The sequence below is a fragment of the Bos taurus genome, chromosome 16, assembly GCF_002263795.3.
Source record: "Bos taurus isolate L1 Dominette 01449 registration number 42190680 breed Hereford chromosome 16, ARS-UCD2.0, whole genome shotgun sequence".
Lineage (NCBI taxonomy): Eukaryota > Metazoa > Chordata > Mammalia > Artiodactyla > Bovidae > Bos > Bos taurus.
Window position 1 is genome coordinate 77184125 of NC_037343.1, and position 23465 is coordinate 77207589.

At 42.2% G+C, this 23465-nt stretch overlaps 1 protein-coding gene across 2 annotated transcripts in view; it reads left to right on the top strand.

Moving 5' to 3' along the window:
- NEK7 (NIMA related kinase 7) overlaps positions 1 to 23465 on the top strand; it is a 138160-nt gene that overhangs the window by 109718 nt on the left and 4977 nt on the right. For both annotated transcript variants that reach the window (XM_003587112.6, XM_010813622.4), the window contains 2 exons: positions 7835 to 7929; positions 11957 to 12070. In XM_003587112.6, the coding sequence (XP_003587160.1) occupies positions 7835 to 7929; positions 11957 to 12070 (209 nt within the window). The remainder of the gene's footprint in view (positions 1 to 7834; positions 7930 to 11956; positions 12071 to 23465) is intronic.

Genomic DNA, 23465 nt, shown 5'->3' on the forward strand with positions numbered 1-23465 from the left:
GTCCCTAATTTGAGTCTTTAAAGCGGTTGTGATTACCTGGTTTAGGGTCCTTAGCAGTCAGTGAACAACCAGTGTGCTTTTAAATTATACAAGATCATCATTTTATCCTTTCATTTGTCTTACTGTAAATATACTGGCTTCTCCCTCCACCCCGCCCCCCCCCAAAAAAAAAACCCTCAAAGACTGAACTGATCCCATCCCCAGACTGTCCAGTGAACTTGCAGAGGTCATGGATGCTTCAGGTCACAAGCTTTTCCGTCTCTTGGCCTGCAGCTGACTCAGCACGTGGACTTGGCCCAGGCGGTGTGTGAATCGTTAGCGCATTCATGTCAGATTCCTATTGCTGCCCTAACAAATTCCCACAAATGTAGTGGCTTAACACAACAGAGATGTACGGCTTTTACAGCTCTGTGGGTCAGGATTCCAGCATTGCTCTCCCTAGACTGCCATCAAGGCGTCTTTGGAATTGCTCTTTTCTGGAGTTTCAAGAGGAGACTTCTCCAGGTTGTAGGGGAAGCCAGGTCTTTGGTCTTGCAGGACCAAGGGCCCTGTCCCTTTGCCGTGTCACCTGAGTATGCGTGTCAGCTCCTAGAAGCAGCTCCTTGTGGGCATGACCTCCACCTCCTTGCTCCGTCTTCACAGCCAGCGTGGCAGGTGTAGACCCTTGCACATGGCATAGACAGTCCTGGGTGGTCTCCCTGTTTTCAGGTCCATCACCTTCCACCTGCAAAGTTCTTTTGCCATGTAACATGACGCACATGGGTGTAACCCCAGGGATGAAGATCTGCCTGCTCCCTGGTTTAGTCCACTTGACAGTCTTAGCCCTAAAACCGGATGAGGTGATATGGTTTTGGTCAGAGGTTTCGATTGATATTTATATTACTGAAATTCAGTGCTTTCTTTTTTAGGCACATGTTTTAGCATTAAAATTTCACCTTTTTTTTTATTATACACCTTTATTGGTGATCAGATCAGATCAGATCAGTCGCTCAGTCGTGTCCGACTCTTTGCGACCCCCATGAATTGCAGCACGCCAGGCCTCCCTGTCCATCACCAACTCCCAGAGTTCACTCAGACTCATGTCCATCGAGTCAGTGATGCCATCCAGCCATCTCATCCTCTGTTGTCCCCTTCTCCTCCTGCCCCCAGTCCCTCCCAGCATCAGAGTCTTTTCCAATGAGTCAACTCTTCGCATGAGGTGGCCAAAGGACTGGAGTTTCAGCTTTAGCATCATTCCTTCCAAAGAAATCCCAGGGCTGATCTCCTTCAGAATGGACTGGTTGGATCTCCTTGCAGCCCAAGGGACTCTCAAGAGTCTTCTCCAACACCACAGTTCAAAAGCATCAATTCTTCGGCGCTCAGCCTTCTTCACAGTCCAATTCTCACATCCATACATGACCACAGGAAAAACCGTAGCCTTGATTAGACGAACCTTTGTTGGCAAAGTAATGTCTCTGCTTTTGAATATACTATCTAGGTTGGTCCTAACTTTCCTTCCAAGGAGTAAGCGTCTTTTAATTTCATGGCTGCAGTCACCATCTGTAGTGATTTTGGAGCCCAGAAAAATAAAGTCTGACACTGTTTCCACTGTTTCCCCATCTATTTCCCATGAAGTGATGGGACCAGATGCCATGATCTTTGTTTTCTGAATGTTGAGCTTTAAGCCAACTTTTTCACTCTCCACTTTCACTTTCATCAAGAGGCTTTTTAGTTCCTCTTCACTGTCTGCCATAAGGGTGGTGTCATCTGCATATCTGAGGTTATTGATATTTCTCCCGGCAATCTTGATTCCAGCTTGTGTTTCTTCCAGTCCAGCGTTTCTTATGATGTACTCTGCATATAAGTTAAATAAACAGGGTGACAATATACAGCCTTGACGAACTCCTTTTCCTATTTGGAACCAGTCTGTTGTTCCATGTCCAGTTCTAACTGTTGCTTCCCGACCTGCATACAAATTTCTCAAGAGGCAGATCAGGTGGTCTGGTATTCCCATCTCTTGAAGAATTTTCCACAGTTTATTGTGATCCACACAGTCAAAAGCTTTGGCATAGTCAATAAAGCAGAAATAGATGTTTTTCTGGAACTCTCTTGCTTTTTCCATGATCCAGCAGATGTTGGCAATTTGATCTCTGGTTCCTCTTACCTTTTCTAAAACCAGCTTGAACATCAGGAAGTTCACGGTTCACGTATTGCTGAAGCCTGGCTTGGAGAATTTGGAGCATTACTTTACTAGCATGTGAGATGAGTGCAATTGTGCAGTAGTTTGAGCATTCTTTGGCATTGCCTTTCTTTGGGATTGGAATGAAAACTGACCTTTTCCAGTCCTGTAGCTACTGCTGAGTTTTCCCAATTTGCTGGCATGTTGAGTGATACATGTTTACTTTTCAAGGGAGAAAATATCACACTTGTCATAATCAAAGTTTCTAGCAAGAAAGTTGTTTTCTAGCATTACTATTAATTTATTAGCAGTTCTGTTTTTCTAAATTATTTACAAATGCTTATTTAATTCTCAGGGGGTGTCTCTCTTTTGTGCTTTTGAGTACATCATGGACAGGAATATAAGAGATAGTAATTTTAACAAAACTTAGAGAAACCACCATGAAATATAACATTATGTACTCCAAAGGTGTATATAATTAAGAGTAGTTATCTGTTATTCAGGCAAATCCATTTGCACCAAAGTTGCATTTATTGTATACAGTGAAGTGTTTCCTGTCTCACTGCTTGTTCTAGTGAAAAGAAAGGGAAAAAAAAAAAAACGCTTCATCATGTTCTAATGCGGCATTTTACTTGCTTTCTTAATGTCTCCCAGAAGAGCAAAGATGGAGAATTTTCTTTTTGCGTGTACATGTGTGATTTAGTTATTACATATGCTTGCTGCACCGCCTGAGGATGGAAGGGGTTTTTACAAAGCACTGGCTACAGTGCTCTGAGACTGGTCCTCCTGCTGGACAAATATTTGAAACCCCTTGGGGGCAATTGTGATGTCGTTGTTGTTTGTGTTACAGGATTATTTGAACTCCTCTTTGCTATTCAGAATGAGACAATGGTTCTCTGATTTTGTGATGCTGCCAGCAGGGTAAACGCATGGCCGCCGTTCAGCCAGCCTCAGAATTTTCACACTGGGGTCTCTTGAGTGTACAATTCATGTTCCCCACACTATTTCCGAGTGTGATACATCCTCTGATTGCAACTTAGAAAATTAGTGTTCTTGAACCAGGCATGAAAGCAGTTTGATTTCTGGTGCCAAGTGCCACCTGTGGTCACTCGCCTGTTGTTCCCGCACCTTCCCTAGCACCTCTCTGTGGGCTCTCCTTGGCTGGTCTCCCTTCAGTTCAGTGTGGATGGAGCCGTAAAGACAGCATATGCTTGGTCAGTATTGAAGGCTACTTGCACTGGTTTATTTTTAACTTTCAGTCCTTTCTTGACTTAAATCATCACGCTGGGAGGAAGCTGTTATCTAATTGTAAACTGTGCATGGTTAACCTCTCAACTACCATCACAAGTATTTATTTGAAGCAGAGGAGCTGCAGAGAAGCACTGATCTCTGACCCTCACCCGTGGCCTTTCGTGTGTACATGCTGAGACTTGTAGAAGAGTTCTCTGCTTCTTAATTTGGAAAGATTCAGATTTTTTTTTCCCAGTCATGTTTCACAGTGGTCACTTTTAACAAAATAACTGTTAAAGTGCAATGGACAGGATGACTTGGCTGGATTCTAGGTCCATACCTTACTGGCTTTGTCACCTTTGGCAGATGACCTGACTTCCTTATGCATCCTCTCTACAACAAGATAATAGTGGGAATATCTCATGAAATGGCCCCCATTTCTCTAGCCAGTGAGCCCCATGAGGGGCTTAGCCTTTTCTGTCTCGCCAGCACTTTGAACAGTGCAGGGGGACCTGATAAACATTGTTGAAAGCTCAGCAAGATAATACACGTGCTCCATTTAACACAATGCCTGGACAGAGAAACAGTAACTGTAAAATTATCTGGGTTTTAAATGTTATCAGTTACACTGGAAAGAAGAAAAATTTATTTAATAAATGTCTCTCATAGAAGAAATATTAATCTACTTCTGAGACATTCTGTACTGACCTGAGATAATACTCCTTACAATTAAGTAAATTTGGCCTCTCTCCATGAAGTCTGCCAACATAATTTCTGGGTTGACATACGAGTATGAAGGAAAAAATGAAAGTTAATTCCTATTCCCTGAAGTTGTGTGGGGGGTGGTGCGCACACATGTTTAAATCAAATTGATGTTTAAGATGAGTTGTGTCCTTTCAGTTTTCCCAACAAGGAATGTTCCAAGCTTTCTTTTCTGCAGTTTATTCTAAGAAGCAACATTTCTAAACTGACTTGTTTGTACCCTAGTCAGCTGTCCTAGGTGATAGTTTAAAATAGGAATATATTACTTTTCTCCACTTCACTTTTCCTATGGGCATTTGTACAATTTTTAAGAGGGCTACCAAATTTAGAGCAAAGGGATCTCAGAAATGAGCTCATCTTCCTCATCACTGCATCTTACAGATGAGGTGAGTGAGTAGAAAGAGAACTTTAGAGGTCCTGGCTAGCTCATGGCAAAGGTAAGATGTGAAACATATTTCCTGACCTCTGACTGGTTTTTCCTTCCCTCCCTTAAACCAAACAGAAAAATTAGCAGCCCAGATCTAACCATATAAAAAGACATTTCAGTGGTTCCATCATTTTTTCTCGTTCAAGTCTTTGCAGCAATGGCAGTGCTAAATGTTTAGCTTAGCTAAACTATTGGGAAAATTCTGTATGTAACTTATTCTGATGAAATGTAAGTTATTAACTATTTTAGTCACATATTCTGTAATAGCAGTTTAGCAGAATTCTTTGGCTCTCTTAACATATTGTAGAACTTGTGAACATCAGTCTTCATTTGTACAGGGGTACATTTTCGAACGTATTTATTGTTAATAGAGTGCTTTCCGTGTAAAACTCTTCTATATAGCTAGAATAAGTCAATTAACGTAATGAAAAGTTTTAAAAAATATATATTTGAATGACTGTCTTACTATGTTTTAAAAAAAGGTCAGATAGCATTTTCATTTCTTTAACCATTTTTGTCTGGTCTCGGCCTTTCTGCTTTTTGTGGCGTTTTCATCCATTCCTCGCTTCTCCTGTCGGGAGGTTGAAATGACCCAAGTTCTTGCTGTGGTGAATTCCGTTCCCGTCGTGCGGGCCCGCGGTGGAAGGGCGAGCGCGCCGCGCGTCCCGCCCTCTGAGGCTCCTCGCGCTCAGGGTGTCGCGTGGTCCCTGTAAGGTCTCCTCACGTCCCTGCGCACCTCCGCCTTGTACCGCTGTTAGGGAGTCTCCACATGCTGGAGGCAGCACAGCTGTCAGGATTTTGTTTTTTAAGAAGCGTTTTTAGGAAATAATCATATATTCATTAAGTTTGAAACATGGAGATGCAACGCATCTCACCTTCTCCTAGTGCTTGAAATTCTGCGGGCTGCCTGTCAGGTGGAGGGGGCGAGGGTGGGTCCTTGCTGGGCAGGGACCCCGCCTGTGCTCAGGTCGGTGTCCAGGACAGGGCGCCCGGTGGAGAGCAGCGCCCCACTCGGCGCTGGGCGCGGCCCCGTGGCACCTTCCTCCTCACTGCCGACGACGCAGTGTCGTCACCTGAGGTGTCACCCAGCAAGGCGAGTCGCCCGCTCAGATTTCCACTCTGAGATGGGAGCAGGACACACAGAACGGAAGGAGGAGGCATTCTGGGCTAAGTGCGGTTCTACTGGTCGCTTATAGGCCGAGTTGGCTCCAGAGAACCAGCGTCGAGTGGAAGCCGTGGCTCGGGCTGCAGGTGCAACGGTTGCCCGTGACCCCCCGCAGCGCCCCGGAAGCGACTCCTCTGTGCCTTGAGCGCTTTCCCCGTCTCAGATGCAGTGTCCTGTAGCCCCTACCGTCATCCGGCCTCCCTGCCCCTGGGCTTGAGAGCCGGCGGCAGCGGCGGCGGTGGGCGGCACGTGGGCCCTGTGCAGCGGCCCAGGTGTGATGCCAGGGCAAACGCGAGCGTTTCTTCATCCATCTTGCACATTCACCTCAGAGCCCTGAGGTATAAGCAGGTTTCCCTGAGCTAATCACCTTCGCTTCTGGTAAACCCTGAACCTTCACGCCTCAGTGTTTTCCGTCGCCTCCCCCCGTGGATTCCGGGGAGCCCCTCTCTGCGGGTCACGGCTCTCCGCCCCGGGCCCTGGACCGGGAGCTGAGGCACAGCCGCTTGTCACCCGAGCCGCACCCGCCGCCTCCGTCAACCGCGTGCGTCCAGTCAGCCCACCGTCGGTGTCGCCGCTGAAGACGGGCGAGAGGGCAGCCGCGGAGCGAGTGTGTGTCCGACTCTGGGATAGTGCACGTTCTTCACACCTAGCCGTTTCCACAGGTTGTCTGGCTTTTCTCCTCCCGACGGGAATCGGCAAATTTACTCGTCTTCGCGGGAAATGCTGCAGTTAAATCATTGATGTCTCGTCTGCCTCTGATAGCATCCGAACGTGTCATACTTTATTTCATTGCCTTTTATCCTCCTGTTTGCACACTCCTTTTTTCATTTCCTCATTTTTATGAATACCTCCCCTTCCATCCATTCTGATTAGGGCCATCCATTAGTAGGAAGAAGGGGTTCCAGTGTCTCTAGGATTTCCTGCGCAGGGATGGTTCCGTGGAGTTTTCCCCTTTTAGCCCAGTGTCGGCTCGGCTCACAGCGTGTGTAACGCCGTCCTTGGGGAGGAGGATGTGCTTGCGCACGGCGCCATGACTTTGTCGGGTCCACCCTTGTTCCCTCTGCCCGAACACCCCTGTTGAGCATCCTGAGTTACACTCTCACGAGACCTACTGTGAACTCCTAGGGAGTTCTTGGGAGAAGAGGGAGAAAGAACTTTTCTCTGTGAGTAGCAGCACAGTTTGGTAGCTGTTGCCTCAAGCAAGTAAGCTTTCTAAATTTTGTCTCAAACTTCGATTTTCTATTTGGCAAAAAGCCTTAGGCAAAATGAGGGTGAAATAATAGCCATCTAAGTTTGAGATTTAAGATTCTCCCTTCAAAAGTTACTTAAAAGTTTCTGCCCTTGAAAATATAATGTGAATGTCTTATTTAAGACATTTAATAAATATTAAATATATTAAAAAGAAAGCGTATTCAAAACAAGCTAACATCGAAACAAACCCCAAATTATCCAGGGCACCTTGTGTCTATAAAGGTCTCAGTAGTAACAGCCTGAGACGTTCTTCCAGAGATGTCATTGGCCTTTCACATATGTTATTATATAGCCCTTTGATATACAAAATTCTGTTTTATTCTTTCTAAAGTGGGAGTTAAGTAAGGTACTGACGGTTGGTGATTATATTTGTAATTTTAAGAATCACAATAGTATTCTAAGGTATGTTTCTGTAAAAGTTGATAGGTATGCTTTATACACACTCCACCAATTGTTATGTGTTACTATGTATTTTAAAATCACTATATTGTCATGCTTATTTGGGACATACAAGCCATGTTAAAAATTAAGAATGAAACAAGTGTGAGCCACTTAGTAGATTTTGTTAGAATTCTTTCTGTACTCCTTAGACTCTACCTGAATTAAAGAAAGCAAGTGGCACTCACCACCTCCGTTTTAATGTGGGACAGATGTAAGTGTGCTATTCAGGATCAAGGAGAAAAGAGGACATTTAAAGGTTCTGGAGTATGCCCAGAACAGTGTTCTAATCTTAATCAATTTTTTTGATGCCATTTTAATCTAAAATTTTGGATGTAATTTCTTATCACAGCTGCATCTTCATTTTTGTCCTCCTCTTGTTCCGTCTGCTTTCTTTCTGCAGTGGGTACACCTTATTACATGTCTCCAGAGAGAATACACGAAAACGGGTACAACTTCAAGTCTGACATCTGGTCCCTTGGCTGTCTACTGTATGAGGTAGGCAATGCTGGTAAATTCCGTACACTGACGTGCTTTTACTTACTGGAGTGTGTTTCCCCTGTCCTTTTAGTATATAGTTATTTTTTTTCCTAGGTGGTGTTTAAGAATTAGCTTTTTAATTATGAGGAAGTTAATTCATTGACTTAGTAACTGGTTTTATAATGTAGTTTAGTAACTACACATTTATTTTCTCCAATATAATTTTAAATTGTTTCCTTTTGATCAGAGTTTAATTTCTTAAATGTTTTTTATGTTAATATAATGTTGCTTCATAATCTTACTATAAAAATATACATTTGAACATCTATTAAAAAAAACCAACTTGCCCATGCATGGCTGGAGAGATAACAATGGAATGGATTTAAAATATGAAAGCATGGTAAATATCTTTATCAATTTTTTTAAAACTTTTATGTAGAGTAATTCAGCTTTCAGGATAGTTTATAGAGAGATAATTCTTCTAGGTTATTCTTCTAGTTTAGTTTCTGTGAGTAACACTTTGTATTGGTAAAGCTCGGTGAAATTCTCTCAACTGTTCTGCTGGTGATAATTTATCAAAGAAAGATGGAATTATGTAGACAGGTCCTCTAGCAAGTATTGCAGTGTGACAGTTTGGGTGAATAGAAGAAAGCATGCTCTGAGCACGTTTGATACTCGTTATAGAGTAATGGTGTAAGAGAAGGCTCAAGCCAGGGACTTCTTTAATTGAATGGTAATTTTCTTCGGAATGTGGGCTTCTAGTCAGTGCTGTTCACTAAACATTAGCCTACATCTACTCTTTTAATAAAATAAAATGAAGGAAAATAATACATGGAATCCTTTTCATATTTTAAGACATAGAAAGGAAGTCTAAAGTGGATAGATAGAAACCAGTGTATTTGTTACTATTTTCTGTCTCCTGTCTTTCGGCTTAAATAAAATATGATGAGATCATGTATTTTAATTGTTCCACCTTTACTTGGAAGTAGAGCATCAGAAGGTTTTTTAAAATGTGTGTCATAATCTTTAATTATTGTTTACAGATTGAAGGTCAGACTTCCTTAATGTAAGGAACCTGAGATTATTGTGTTCTTCCTACTAAAATAACAACCACTTAGGAGCTTTTAAATGTTCTTAAAGAACATCCCTGGGATAATTTTTTTAAGAAAAGTTATGAATTAGTGATAGAATAAAATACATGTTTGTTTGTATTCACTGTTCACATGAGATTAAAAGAGGTTTATGCTCAGTAATATTATATTCTGTTAATAATTTGGTACAGTGTTGCACTGATTTGACTATGTTGTTATTACAAAGTTTAAAAGGCACTTTGTACATTTTAAAATATTTTATACCTACTTAGGCAACCTTAGATTCTTTCAGGCCATAGTCTAATAAATTATCAAAGCAACATTTTCCCTTTATATACCTCAAAGTAAACTGCAAATTGGTTTCCACTAAGGACAGTAAATTTAGCAATGAAAAAGAAAAAGTTCTGTTGTTATTTGAGAAGTCTGCATAATTCTTTTAGAACCAGGAGATTCCCATATCAAAACTGAAATAATCCTTCACATTATGAATTTGCCTTTGAGAGGCAGCATCCCATTTTTATGTATACTTTAAATGATAACCAAAATAAAAATTATTTCTTTGGATGCTCCTACATTCATGCGTATTATGTGTTGGGAATGATTTTGAGTGAAAGCATTTAATGTGTTAACATTAGTTTTCAGCTCAGAGCATCTTCCCAATTGTTCCATGCAAGTCATTGGGAAGAACTAGAATTTTTTCTAAGGATTTAATTTACTTTGATATTGTATCTCTTTCTAATATAATGTTAATAAAAATGCCCAGAAGTTTATCTTTAAGAAAACTGGTCATAGCATTTCCTAGACATTTTCTATTGTATCCCACTAAGAATTTACCATTCACAACGAAGGAGTGGGAATCCTTTTTTGAAAATGTAATTTAAACTCAGCAAATTAGACTTTCAAATATTTCTGAAACCTCACACACACACACAAAACTGGCAGTACAGTTTTAATTGATATGCAACAAAGTAGACTTTACTAATTAAAATCAAGATGCTGTGCTTTGGCTACACGGACCTTTACATGGAAAAGTAGGTTTTACACATTTCCTTTATTGTTCAGTGCAGCAATCGCATCCTTCCAGGGTTGTAGGTTGGTGGCTTACAGTTCAAAAAAAAGAGAGAGCTGCCACCAGCCCCGAAGACAGACAGTGGGCTCTCGTCCCTCCGACACCCCTAGAATACTAATCAGGGAAGTCGGACCCTGGAGGTCAGGGAGCAAGTCAATCATTCTAGCGATCGTCTCAGTGTGGAGGATCAAATTAGCCTGAAAAATTCAGCTGCTGGGAGGAGAGGGCGAGCAGCTGTCAGGGGCAGCATCGAGATGCACTAATGAACCAGATGAATAGTGCAAAAGCTTGAAAATAAAAACAGGACAGTTGACATTTTTCATCTGTCAAAGCAGGAGATGCATGAAAATATACTATTCCTGTTTAACTCCTTAGGGGACGTTCAGATTTTTTTTTTTTTTAACACTGCAGTATTGAGACAAAAGTACCGTAATGAGCTCCTGGCACATGATAACGAACACACGTACATTTACTTAGGGTTTTTGCAAACACAAGGAGACAACAGTTTACACACAGTGTTTTTTTTTTAAGGGGGCATCTTAAAAGATTCTGTTTTATCACAGAGTGTCCTCGTATCTTAACAGAAGACGTAATTATTATCGTAACCGCTCTTCTGGAAATGTCCTCTCGGATGGAGCATTTTACACGTTTAGGGACACACACCTGGTTTGGGGATCTCTCGTCATGGGGAACACCTCTTCTGAAGGTGGTTTGGCAGGAGTTGCAGTGAAGAGCTGGTGGGCAGCTCTGCAGGCCCATATCCCCCAGCCCCGCGGTCCAGGCCGGGAAGGAGTTAAGCTCTGCCGCAGCCCCGACAGATGAGAGCCATTTTCAGCTCATCCCATCCCTGCTGACGCCCACCGAGGAGCCCTGCTCGGCCCAGCATGTTGCACGCACGCCTGGCCTGTCTGGGGAATGTACACATTGTCCTTCCAAAATCAAACTTATTAGCACATGTAGAAAAGGGTGACTGACTTGGGGGCAGCCTTGCACTCCGTGTTGTAGTCGCGCTGCTGCGGTTCAGAGATTTAGGAGGTTTGAACAGGAGGCGAACATCCTCAATTGAATCTTGAGTTTGTAACCCCGCTTACTGCAGTCCTTGCTCGCACTTGAAATGTCAGGTTAGAACCTGGTCTTAAAGTTAAATTTGATAATGTCTTTTTTAAAGTCCTTCATTCTTCGAGTGTTCCCCCCCGACCCCGCATAAAAATCCATTTGGATGCCTTGAATTAGTGGCCATGACTCCTAGGGCTTTTAAGCACGTTTAGTGTTTCTGAGACATTGTCACAAAAGGAAAGGAGTTCTGATTCACTGTGAACTAGTTTGAGTATCAGAACATTCAGATTGAGAAGACATTTTTTTATTTCAGAATAGCCTTTTCCTGCAGAGACTGTCGTGAGAGATAAAATGCTGTGTGTACCGGTCCCTAAACCATTCCTGGATTATACTGCAGTTTTGCCTCGTTTCATGTTTGTTGTATTTTAACCACTGAATGGTTGATGTTACACCATTCACGTCTGTTTGGTCATGAGATACACTAGTTGTTCCTATTGCACTGTATTTACAAAGAGTCCTAAGTTATATTATTTTTGTAATACTGTTAATGCTGCATAAGTGTGTGCGGGTGTATATGTAATTCTATGCTAACCATTTCTCCCTTCTAGGAAAGTTTAAATGTTAAAAATAATAACCAAAAATTGAAGTAAGACATTTTAGGACTTATGAACTAATTCTCTGAAAAGGATGTTCATGAAACGCCAAATGCCTGGAGAACTTTATTTAAAATGTTTGTAATTATCCCCTCCCCTCCAGTGTCATATGCTCGATGAAACCTCCTTTAAAGTTAACGTGTAAGTGTATCAGTTTCATTGGGAGCGTTTTGCAGATGGCAGCGTTACAGAGTCCTTTCTATGGCGACAAGATGAACCTGTACTCGCTGTGTAAGAAGATAGAGCAGTGTGACTACCCGCCTCTCCCGTCAGACCACTATTCAGAGGAAGTAAGTCATCTTTCAGTTCGTGTGTCCACGTTGTTCGTTTTGGTAATGCTTGCATTTTATTTGGGGCCCTTCTCTATCCCATGATGCACATGCTGAGTGTAGGTGGCAGAGAGAACACCTTCATTCCACTTTCGTTCTCTCGGAGGCTTGGCTGTTAAAGAGCTGCCCACAGTTCATCCATCACATGGAGAGGAACCCCACACCTCATGCAGTGTCACAGTGGGTGTAATGGGAACAGTGGCTGACTTCACCGCCTCCTGGACACGGCGCCCAGGCTCTGGGTGACCAGCACGTCCAGTGTCCCTCCCCATGCCCACGGTCTCAGAGCAGCTATGACCTCCTCTTCTGGCATAACCTCCCTCCTGCCTTTGTTTTCCCAGAATGGAAGCAAACATCTCTCAGCCGCATCTCTCTCAGCCCTGTTCCTTCAGCTTTATCCGTGCTCTTTTCATTCTCACCAGGCCAGTCCCATCACCACCTCCCCACTGCAGTCAGATTTCTATGGGAAACGTTTGAGGTCATCACTGTAGACGTGGTAGCAAAGTGCCTTGGTAGGAACTGAAAGTGTTAGCAGACGTTGCCCAGTGAATATCGGAGTGTGGGTCCCTGCTTGCTTTGGGAACCCATTGAAATGAGTTGTTTGGCCTCCACCTGACATCCAGTGTTCTCCTGAACAAAACATCTCCCATTTTTGCCTAATGCATCATGATTTTTACCAGTATTTGAGGAGATACTGCAGAATAGCAGTGTCTCAGGTTAACTAATGTGTTCACATAACTCTTTGGACAGCTCACTGGGGACCCACCCAGAGAAACTACGGTGTCAGGGACCTGCTCATGGGCAGCAGGAGTTCTGCCCAAGGAAAATGGAAAGGGGCAAAGGGAAAAAAAGGAAGCAATTACAATGTTCACCTTTCAGTTGGTCTTATCACTCTATTTCAAAATGAATGCGGTTGGTTCTAGTTTTATATAAGGAAGATTGAGTCCATGTAACTTGAATAATGAAATCTCTATAAAGAATTTTTAGCATATGGAAAAAGCGCTCATGGTCCTAGTATGTTGAAAGTACTTTTTTCCCCCGATCGTTTGACACTGATAATCAGTGACGCTTGGATGTTTTTGTTTCGCAGCGCTTGTGTTCAGGCGCTTAGAGTAAACTCTTACAAGACAGTGCTGGTCATTTCAGAAGCGTTATCTTTATTTGATGTTAATGCTATTATTATGTTGGCCATTTTTAATTACTATTTTGGGTGTGGAATATAAATACGGCATTTCACAAAACCGGCTCCAGCACTCTGCCCACAATCGAGGGAGGGTGTGAACAGTTGTGCAGGATGATGGCGAGGGTGTCAGGGGCCGCTCTTTGTTGTGTCATTCACGCTGTCTCCTCTCTTCCACGAAGCGCATGAATATTTCACGTATCTGCATCCTCATCCGCTATTCCTCTTGACTAATTTTCAGACCGTCTGCATTTGCATTTCACATGGTAGCTGATGAGGAGATGCCCGCGCAGCAGCGGAGCCTCAGCAGGCGGTTACCATGGCGACCTCCAGCCGGATTTTAATGATGATGCCGCTGGTGGTGGTTGAAGTCGGCCTGCCTGCAGGGCTACTTCACTGCAGCTAAGTGTGAAGTTGGATTCGCGGGTTCTCAGCCAAGGGGCACGTATCAAAGTCTGGCCCAGACAGAAGAAGGTCTCACAGTTGGGAAAGGAAAAGAGAGTCCACTTTTTACTTCCCTCCATATAGTTTACCAGTCTTGAAACGAGGTATAAAGCAAAACGCATTATATGATGTACTTACCAAAAGAAGCTAGTATGGTCCTTCAGATTGGTAAATTCTGTGGCTGCACAGCAATAAAATAGAAAGCTCAAGTACATAGGTAAACAGGGAAACTAATTCTTATGGAAGAAATGAGCTACAAAAAATATAGACTAATGATCTTACTTTAATCTGTTCCATCATGTAGAGAAGTTCCCAGAACAAGAGCTTTGAAATGCAGATGTGCTGATAAATATTTTCTCTCCATAAGCAGGAACTCGGTTTGTTTGGATGATTATTATTCAGACTTTATGGTAGCAACAAACCTGAACAGATGCCATACTGCCGTACTTCACCCGAGTCTTCAGTACTCCTTTATATGGTGTGCCTTTTAGATCTTCTAAAAGTCCAATTTTCTTTCTTTTTTAGTATGGCAAAAATTTAGGAAACAGTGAAAAGTGAAATATAGTTTTTAAACAGTAAACTTTTAATTAAAAGACCAGTCCATTAGGTGCCAATTTTATAACTCAGATGGCAGCTGATGCTGTATCTGTTGAAAACTGAAACTTTTAAGCAAAATTAATTTCCTACCAGATACCTGTTTGAAAGCTTACCAGTTTGATTTAGCTACTGCTAAATTTTTAAGGCCCCTGCCTGAAGAGGAGACATACAGGGAACATTTTTGTTCATGAGAATAAAAGCTGTGCCTCCAACCAGCCTCGACTGGTAGGAGTCCTGAGGAGCTCTATGAGGTCTATTTCCAGATACAGGCGTTCCGTGGGGAAGAGCTCAGAGCTTAAGAGCTTGGGATTTTTACATTTCTTATAATCTAAGACATAGATTCACGTGAGCGTTAGAAACCAAAACTGAGAAGTATTGCTAGTATTCTTTGGAAAAATGATGTTGTCTGTCAGATCTTTCCTGTTGAACTGTGCTATTGTAATTATGTGCAAATGATTAGGGTTCTCGATTGAAACATCTCAGCTGCACATGACTGGTATTTAGAATGTGTATTTTAGAGCTCCCTAAAATAATAGCTTTATGATTTTTGGTGATCAGTATTCTTTTCTAGTAGTGATCTCATCCATGTATAATAGGGAATTACTGTACTTAATAATAGAAATACTGGGTTGAAAAGGTGGATATTTTCCCTGAACTCTCAGTTTTAATTAAGTTTAGTATTGTTGGTAATTCAGGAAGATCCCCTGGAGAAGGAACTGGCAGCCCACTCCAGTATTCTTGCCTGGAGAATCCCATGGACAGAAGAGCCTGGCGGGTTAGTCAGTCCACGGGGCCTCAGAGTCAGGCACGACTTAGCAACTAAACAACAGCAACAAAAATTGTTGGTGATGAAGAAATTAACATCAGTGCAGCAAACAATTTTTGAATATTTACTGTGTCCAGGGAGTCCTGATTCCCCTGGGCCCTCATAGTCTGAACTGGGTTGAGCTGCCCAGACGTTCTGGTCACAGCACCCTCTCTTCTTTCCTGAACTCCACCATGCAGGTTCTATCAGAAGGCCCAGGAATTCCCATCTTTCTGTGGGTGCTGTTTCCTCTTGTTGACATGCCCCACCCCCTGTGCCTTATCAGGTGAACTCATTCTCTTTAGAACAAAGCCTGGCCGTTGCCTCCCCCTTAAAGTCATCCTGCTCCCCTTTCTCCACTTCTCAGGCCCTCTTCCCTTAGCAGTCACACTGCTTTATAATTCCTTTTTTTTTTCCTTTGAGGTATAGTTGATTTACAGTATTATGTAAGTTTCAGGTGTACAGCATAGTAAGTCACAATTTTTAAAGGGTATTTGTCTTTCTCTTCCTGACTTACTCTCGTACCATAATACCCTCCAAGTTTATCTATCTTGTTGCAAATGGCAAATTTTTTACGGCTGAGTCGTACTCCATCGAGTCTGTGTATCTAGTCTACATGGCCCGGTGGCTCCACCTCCAGACCTGTCTAGCTCCTGTGCCTGAACGGCAGTGACTCTTTTCATCTGTGTGTCTCTAGGGCCCAGCACACTAAAAAGGTTCAGTGATTGATCAGTTGACGGAGAAAGTGAGTTAAAGGCATAAAAGAGAAAAAGAGTGAATGAGCCAATTAATGTCAGTGGAATGAGTGAGGGAATGTTCTTACAGAACCCTCTAGGTAGTGAGGAAGAAACTACTCAAAAGGCAGGTCAGGACTGTGATGTTTCTTTTATTGATACTACCTGCAAGTGGTTTTTTTCAATCTTGTAAACAAGCTATACCATGTCTAGAATGCCCACGTCCATTTACTAGGAAACAAGACGGGTTTGTTCCCCTTCAGCTCCAGTGTTTAGTTTCTCTGGGAGACACTGGCGTAATCATCAGAATTATACATTTTTCACTCTTGTTTACTAAATTATCTCAGGAAAATCTAAGATTAAAAAAATAGTGAATAGTCATATTGAAAATCATTTAGAAAGTGCACACCATGGTTCTCTATTGAGCTGGTTCTTTTTAATCAATATCTGAAAGTCTGAGCATTAACACCACACAAAATATATATTTGTCTTTGCTTTTTTTTTTTTAATTAAAAAATCCTAGCTAGCCTAAATAGAAAAGACACAGGAAAAGTTGGAGAGAGTTGTGCCTCAGAGGTTTGGAAGGAAGTTCTGAAAAGTTGAGTAAAGAGTTTGCAGATGAAAGTTAAAAATGGAATTGAGTAGAGAGAATAAGAGTGATCTTGCTCTGTGAAAACAGAGTAGGAAGAAACTGAAGATTTGAAAAAGTACTTGGTGAAAAAGAAATTTAAGCACCAATTAAAACATGGTGAGGTGGTTCAACCTTTTTAATGAGGTGGATGGTGACCTGAACTGTTAGGCAGATGCTTATCTGTTTACTAGTAACTTTAAATCTATTAATGTAAGTGACAAAGACCTTTGCAGAACACAGTATTTGTGGTTATCTTGTAATTGTATTTTTGAAAGCTTGCTAATTTAGTAGCTCTTATTACTTTTATAGGTAAAAAAAAAAAGAAGCAAAATATAATTTTGGAATTAGAATTATTAGAACAGTAGTCATTTTTCACATTATTTAATGCCTATCTTGTACATTAAGTGTTTGTTTTGTGGCTTTATATCTCCATCCCACAGATAGAAAAATTTCTGTTTCTATTAAAACTCAGTTAATGAGACTACTTCTCAAATAATGCAATTAATCCTTTAAAATATCAACCTAAAAGGTCTAGTAGAGAATGGATGGAGTCTCATAAATGTTCACCTCAAAAATCATCTTTTTTTCCTTTCTTTTTTATTACTTCTTCCATTATGGTTTTCTTCCTTCTTAGACACTGTCCCTTTCTCTCCCCCTCCCCGCCCCCCTTTAAGTTAGAGAAATGGAAGGCAGGAGAGGAGAGTTTTTTCCCAGGACAGCTCAGCAGTACACACTGGACATGTTCTTCCCCACCACTTCACTCAGATGAGTAAGAATTTCCAGCATCATTTTCACGATTCCTTTTTTTAAAAAAAACTGAAGCAGCATTGTGATTGACACGTTGCGTTGCAGCTGTGCAGCAGAGTGATTCAGTTATATGCATGTATATTTTCCAGATTGTTTTCCATTATAACCTGTGACAAGATATTACGTGTAGTTCCCTGTGCTATACAGTAAATCCTTGTTGCTTATCTGTTTTATATACAACAGTTTATATTTGTTAATCCCAAACTCCTAACTGACCCCTCGTCCTCTCCCTTTTCCCTCTGATACCTGGACGTTTTTTGTTTTTTGAGGAACCTCCATACTGTTTTGCAGAGTGGCTGCTCCAATTTACATCCCCACCCACAGTGCAGGAGGGTTTCCTTCTCTCCACACTCTCTCCGGCATTTATCTGTGGACTTTTTGATGATGGCTATTCTAACCAGTGTAAAGTGATACCTCATCATGGCATTTTTCATTATTCTTGAGATTACATAAGTATTGATTTTTTTCCCTCAGAGTATTTACAATATAAGGATTAAAAAGCTTGGTCCTTGCTCTGCTTTATTATATATGAATAACAAAATAATATATTTTGAGTTGAACTAAACTGACCTCAGATAGTTATAGGTTATTGCAGAGTATAAATATATGGCTTTAAATAAAATTGGAATACTGAGGTTTTTTTTTTTTTCCAGTGTGTGAAATCACCATTTTCTTTCACCCACATAAGAACTTTGTTGCTAAAGAAAGAAGGTCTGCGGCAGTATTTCTGTTTCACACCTGAGCCGACAGGGACCCAGCAGTATCAGAGGGAACCCTGAACTCCAGGGCGCCCTCTCAGCACCCATTGCTTGTGCCAGGGCAAAGGAAGCACCCGAGGGGGGCTCTCGGGTCACATGTGGTCCCTTCCCCGCGCTCTGCTTCCCTGGGGGCGCTGCAGTTCGCTCAGAACACCCTTCCGCCTGGTAGTGGCTCAGCCACGTCACACTGAAGGGAAGGAGGGAGGGAGCTTTGCAGAAGGGCAGGAATGATTTTTACATATCGGAATATGTGGAAACAAGTACATGTTTCAAATAAGGTATCAGAAATATCGATCCATAGCTGTGCTGAACAAAAAACAAAACCTTTTACAGTGTGTTGTAATTTTACCGATGCTTCATTTCCCAAATGGTTACCCTTAAGGAAAGTACCGAATGAAAGCTTTAAAAACCATAACTGGTTTTTTGTTTCAAATAATTTATTTTCGGCTGTGCTGGGTCTTCGTTGCTGCGCAGGCTGTTCTCTAGTTGCAATGGAGGCAACTCTCCAGGTGCAGTGCATGGGCTTCTCCTCGCTGCGGCTTCGCCTGTTGCAGAGCTCGGGGGCTCCAGAGCGCAGGCTCGGCAGCTGTGGTGCACGGGCCTAGTTGCTGCGCGGCTCGTGGATCTTGCCTGGGCCGGGGATCAAACCCACGTCTCCTGCATTGGCAGGCGGATTCTTTACCACTGAACCACCAGGGAAGCCCCATAACTGGTGTTTTAAGCTGGCACTTACAAATAATTTCTCTTTATATATAAAATTCAGAATATGCTTAAAGAGGCTTTTTAAGAAAGTTGCCTCATTAACAAAAAACATGACCTTTGTTTTAGCTTGGAAAAGAGCTACTTTACGTAAATTTTTTAAAAAAGTGTCAGGTACAGATTATTTTTGCATACTTTGAAATTTAAATCTTTTTATTCATTTGATCAGTCTAATCATTCTATAAGAATATTTAAATGAGACACTATAGGGCACAAGTAATATTTGGAAGTACATCTGTTTTCACAAATATTTCTCTAGTTCTGATAATTATGTAATTCATGCTAAGTTATATGAGAATGTTTTACTTTATTTCTTAAAAAAGTTTTGACTACTCCAGGTCTTGGTTGTGGCGTGCAGGATCTAGTCCCCTGACCAGGGATCAAACCTGGGCCTCCTGCCTGGGGATTGAGGCGGCAGTAGACCACCAGGGAAGTCCCAAGAACCTTTTCCTTTAAAATGTAGGAGGATATCGAACAATAATAAATATAATCTCTAACCGTGCCATTATTTATTGAAGTTAATACTAATCGCCTCAGACACTATTAGGAACATTTGATTTTCCTTCCTGAAAACGGTTTTAGGAAGTTTGATACACCCACCATTTATAATATCAGTTGACCACCTTCCTTCACTCAAAGTTGCCATGTAAGAGTAGATCTTTAAACTTTGAATGTTTCATTTTTGTTTAAAAAAATATATAAGCAGGTCCTTTGTTCACTTATGCTTCTGAAGCGACACTGGGGACTCGCTCCTCTAAGACGAATCCAAAGCGGTGCCCTACATTTCACGCATCCTCTGGGATCCTGTGAAACCATTAGCTTTCTGTAAGACACTTCCGTAAGTTTTCAGAAGACACTGAGTGATCAGCTGCGGGCTGAAGCCATCGCGTCACCTCGTAAGGATTCTGTGTAGGAAGGCTTTCTCCCCTCCCGCCACCTCCCAAGTCAGTCACTGGTGACACTTTGGCCTACGCATCGAATCCACCTCCTCATTTTGTATAAACATCTAAAGCTTGGACAGCCAGTGTGTGTTGATGCATTAGACCCACTTTGGGGGGCTGCAGTGTGTCCTGGGCTCAATGGAAACGGGGTGTGTCTGGGAGGCGGATGCATCGTAATTGGTCTCAGAGGGACGGGGGTGGGGTCAGAGAGCAGCAGTGCCCAGAGCCCAGCCTGCGTGCCTGTCGGGAGTCGCCTGTCGGGAGTCGTGTCCCGACCCAGGGCCGGGCTGCACACAGCACGCTCGTCTTCATCTGGACATGGCTGATCTCCCGACATCGGGGACCGTCAGCACTCCCCTTTTAATATCTCTGGTACCAACCTATATGCTTTGGTATTTCTTTACAAACATATCGATCAGTCTGTATTAGCATTTTCTTTTTTTTATTGAAAATATTCATTTATTTCCATATGACTTATGACTTCATAATCCTTTAGAAATGTCAGAGCATTCACTTTATTTTTACTTTATATGACTTTTCTCATTTAAATTTTGTGTTGCTTTTTAAATTTCCCTTAATCATCTGAATTAAAGTTTTTTCTTCTGATTTTGTAAAGACTCCTACAAATTCAGACCTTTACTTTTTACCTTATTTTTAGCTTGTTCTATAAAACAGTTTAAAAACAACACATGTTGTTTTAACATGTACATGTTTTTATAAACGTGTAAAGTAATGCAAATTCAAGTTTTCTTAAGATAATGTAAACTATGAAATGTCTTTACTTACATGAAATGTTTTACTTATTCCTGTTTATTTTTATTAACCTAATATCCACTGATGTGGGAATTACTTCTACAAAGTAATAAATGGGAAGCTAATTCCCTCCATTCAAACACAAAATTTCTTTGAGCAAGTGATTACCTGACAATATTATGAGAAATTAAAGCCTGACATGTAGGAATATATATAAAAATTTTTAAACTGATTATATGAACAGATGTCTTCATTAACCATACTTAATAATGTAGTACTTAGAATCATGTCAAAAGGTTGGATAGTCGTTCAGGATTTTTAAAGTAATTTTTTGCAGAGGTTTTCAGGAAGATAAAGGGTTTTTTTTTGTTTTTTTTTTTTAATGTAAGACTAACACTGAGAGCTCACTAAGATGATTATTCCTTTTTGATTATGTAATGTCTGTCTGATAGAACACGTAGAGGCTTTTTTTTTTTTTGGATGCGTCATGTCACGTGTAAATTCCTAACCTGGTATAAAAAAATGGTTCCATGTGAAAACTCAAGTACATTTTCTCTGGAGGCAGTCACTGTCACTTTAATGAGTGAGGTCACTCTAGTCAGAATATGAATCTGAACAGTTTTGTGTCACGTAAGGCCCTTGTCTTGATGTTGGGCAGAGCCCTAGAGAAGATTTTTTGGTCAGTTTTTAGATGGGAGCTGGCTGTGAACTGTGAGGGCGACCCATTCACTTTAGGAACCAGACGAACCAGCGTCAGAGCTGGCATCTTCTGAGAGTCAGACCGCCTGTTGTCGTTGTTGCTCAGTCTCCCATTCGCGTCCGACTCTTGGCGACCCCGTGGACTGCAGCACGCCAGGCTTCCTGGTCCTTCACAGTTTCCCGGAGCTTGCTCAAGCTCATGTCCACTGAGTCCGTGATGCCATCCTACCTGCCTGCCTTTGCCTGTTAGAAGGTCACCCACCTTTGTGCACAGGTGGCTGTGTGGGAGCCTGCAGACCAGGTGGGGTTTCCCTGGGGTAGGAGAGCAGTAGTTTTAAAAGTCAGGTGTCTGAAGCCAGGCCGCTTCGGTTCCCGTCCGGCCGGGCCCCTTAATGCCTCTGTGACCTTGGGATGTCGCTCCCTGCACTCCATCCTGCAGAGAGCTTCTGAGTTGGATCCAGTTGTGAGAAAGGGCAGAACTAAATCAGCAACAGCTTTCAGGAAATGGTCCTCTCTCTGCTCTGGCACCGGAAGCAACTTCAAAGCCCCAGAGTTACCTTGTGACACATGGAGATGCCTTTTATCTGAACATGTTCAGGAGATGGGGTTCCAGTTGTCCCCTGGAAACTTAGAAATAACTGCCAATTCCTAGGAGCACCTCCATCTCGGCAGTGTGGCCTCCAAACTGCATAAAGTGCGCCCAGAGCACTGAGTGAGACAGCCGGCCACGTTTAGCTGTTTAACAATTAAAGGCTGGGGGCTGTCAAGCAAAGGGAAGAGTTTTTCCTCATTCTCCAATTAATGACTGCTTAACCCCAACTGCCATCTCTCAATGCCATTCCTATATTCTGCTATGTGGGCGACTGTTTTATCCTTGTCTCCATCATGTCAGAAGCACATGTAACTCTACCATGTCCCAGAGATACTGTCCTTTCGTATACATTAAAGAAGGGTGAGAAGTGACCTTACTTGCAGAACTTAAAATTGTTACTTGGTATGACAATTTTGCATTTTTAAAAATCAAAATTATTAAAGGCATAAAACTTGGCCCATGGCCATTTGAAACATAAAAGTAGTTATTTGTTGTGTTTTTTCCCCCCATTTCCTTTGCCAAAAGACTATTGAAACTGGCTCCCCCTTCCCCCAGCCCCTGCTGGGTTAATATGTCTACTGAAATGTATCTTTAGAATAACCAATAGTTATCAAGTATCAGAGAAACGTCCCTCAAACTAAGAATACGGGTCTGGGTAAATCTCCCATAACATGCTTACAGTCCACCTTTTTTCATAAAGGATTTAAGCTGACTTACAGTAGAAGACACAGGTTAGTGGTTATTAATACAGAAACAGAAGTCAAGTTCAGAACCAAGGGCAGAAGGGCATGTAAACACACCTTCCCTCTCAGCCAGCAGAGTGGCTGCAGCACATCTGCCTGGTTTCGAAGGAAACAGCAGATCATGTTTTTAAGGACGAAAGTGTACCTTCTCTGTCCCTCAGAGAAGATGGAGTTTTCTCCTGCTGAATTATGATGGGAAACAAGCAGATCATGTTTTTAAGGATGAAAGTGTACCTTCTCTGTCCCTCAGAGAAGATGGAGTTTTCTCCTGCTGAATTATGATGGGAATATCACCTGTAAGGGTCTGTGAGTAATATATCCGGCGTTGGCTTATCCCAAGTTACTAGGATGAGTGGGGCTTCCCTGGTGGCTCAGCAGTTAAGAACCTGCCTGCCAGTGCAAGAGACGCAGGTTTGATTCCTGGGTTGGGAAGATCCCCTGGAGGAGGAAATGGCAACCCGCTCCAGTATTCTTGCCTGGGAAATCCCATGGACGGAGGAGCCTGGCGGGCTACAGTCCATGGGGTCACAGAGTCAGACACCACTGAGTTGACTAAACGGCAGCATAAGGATGAACTATATTTCTTACTGAGTCTTCCCTAAATTCCCGTGCTGTTAGCGCGTTTGACAGGAGCTATGTATCATACCTCTCAATACTCTTCAGAATCACATTTTTGAATATTCAAACCTTTGAATATTCGCTCCACCATTGTGTATCCCTTGACAAGGACTGTGGTGATGGGTTCTGTTCTGCTGATTCAAACAGCAAGGCAGGCTGACACCTTTGATCGAAGCTGAAGCGTCTCACCACTCTGCTCACCTGCTGGAAGTCAGACCAGCCTCCAAGTACCTGCATGAAGTCCCTGAGATGTTAGTGTCTCTCCTCTGGGTAACCACTTCTCATCCCCCAGTAT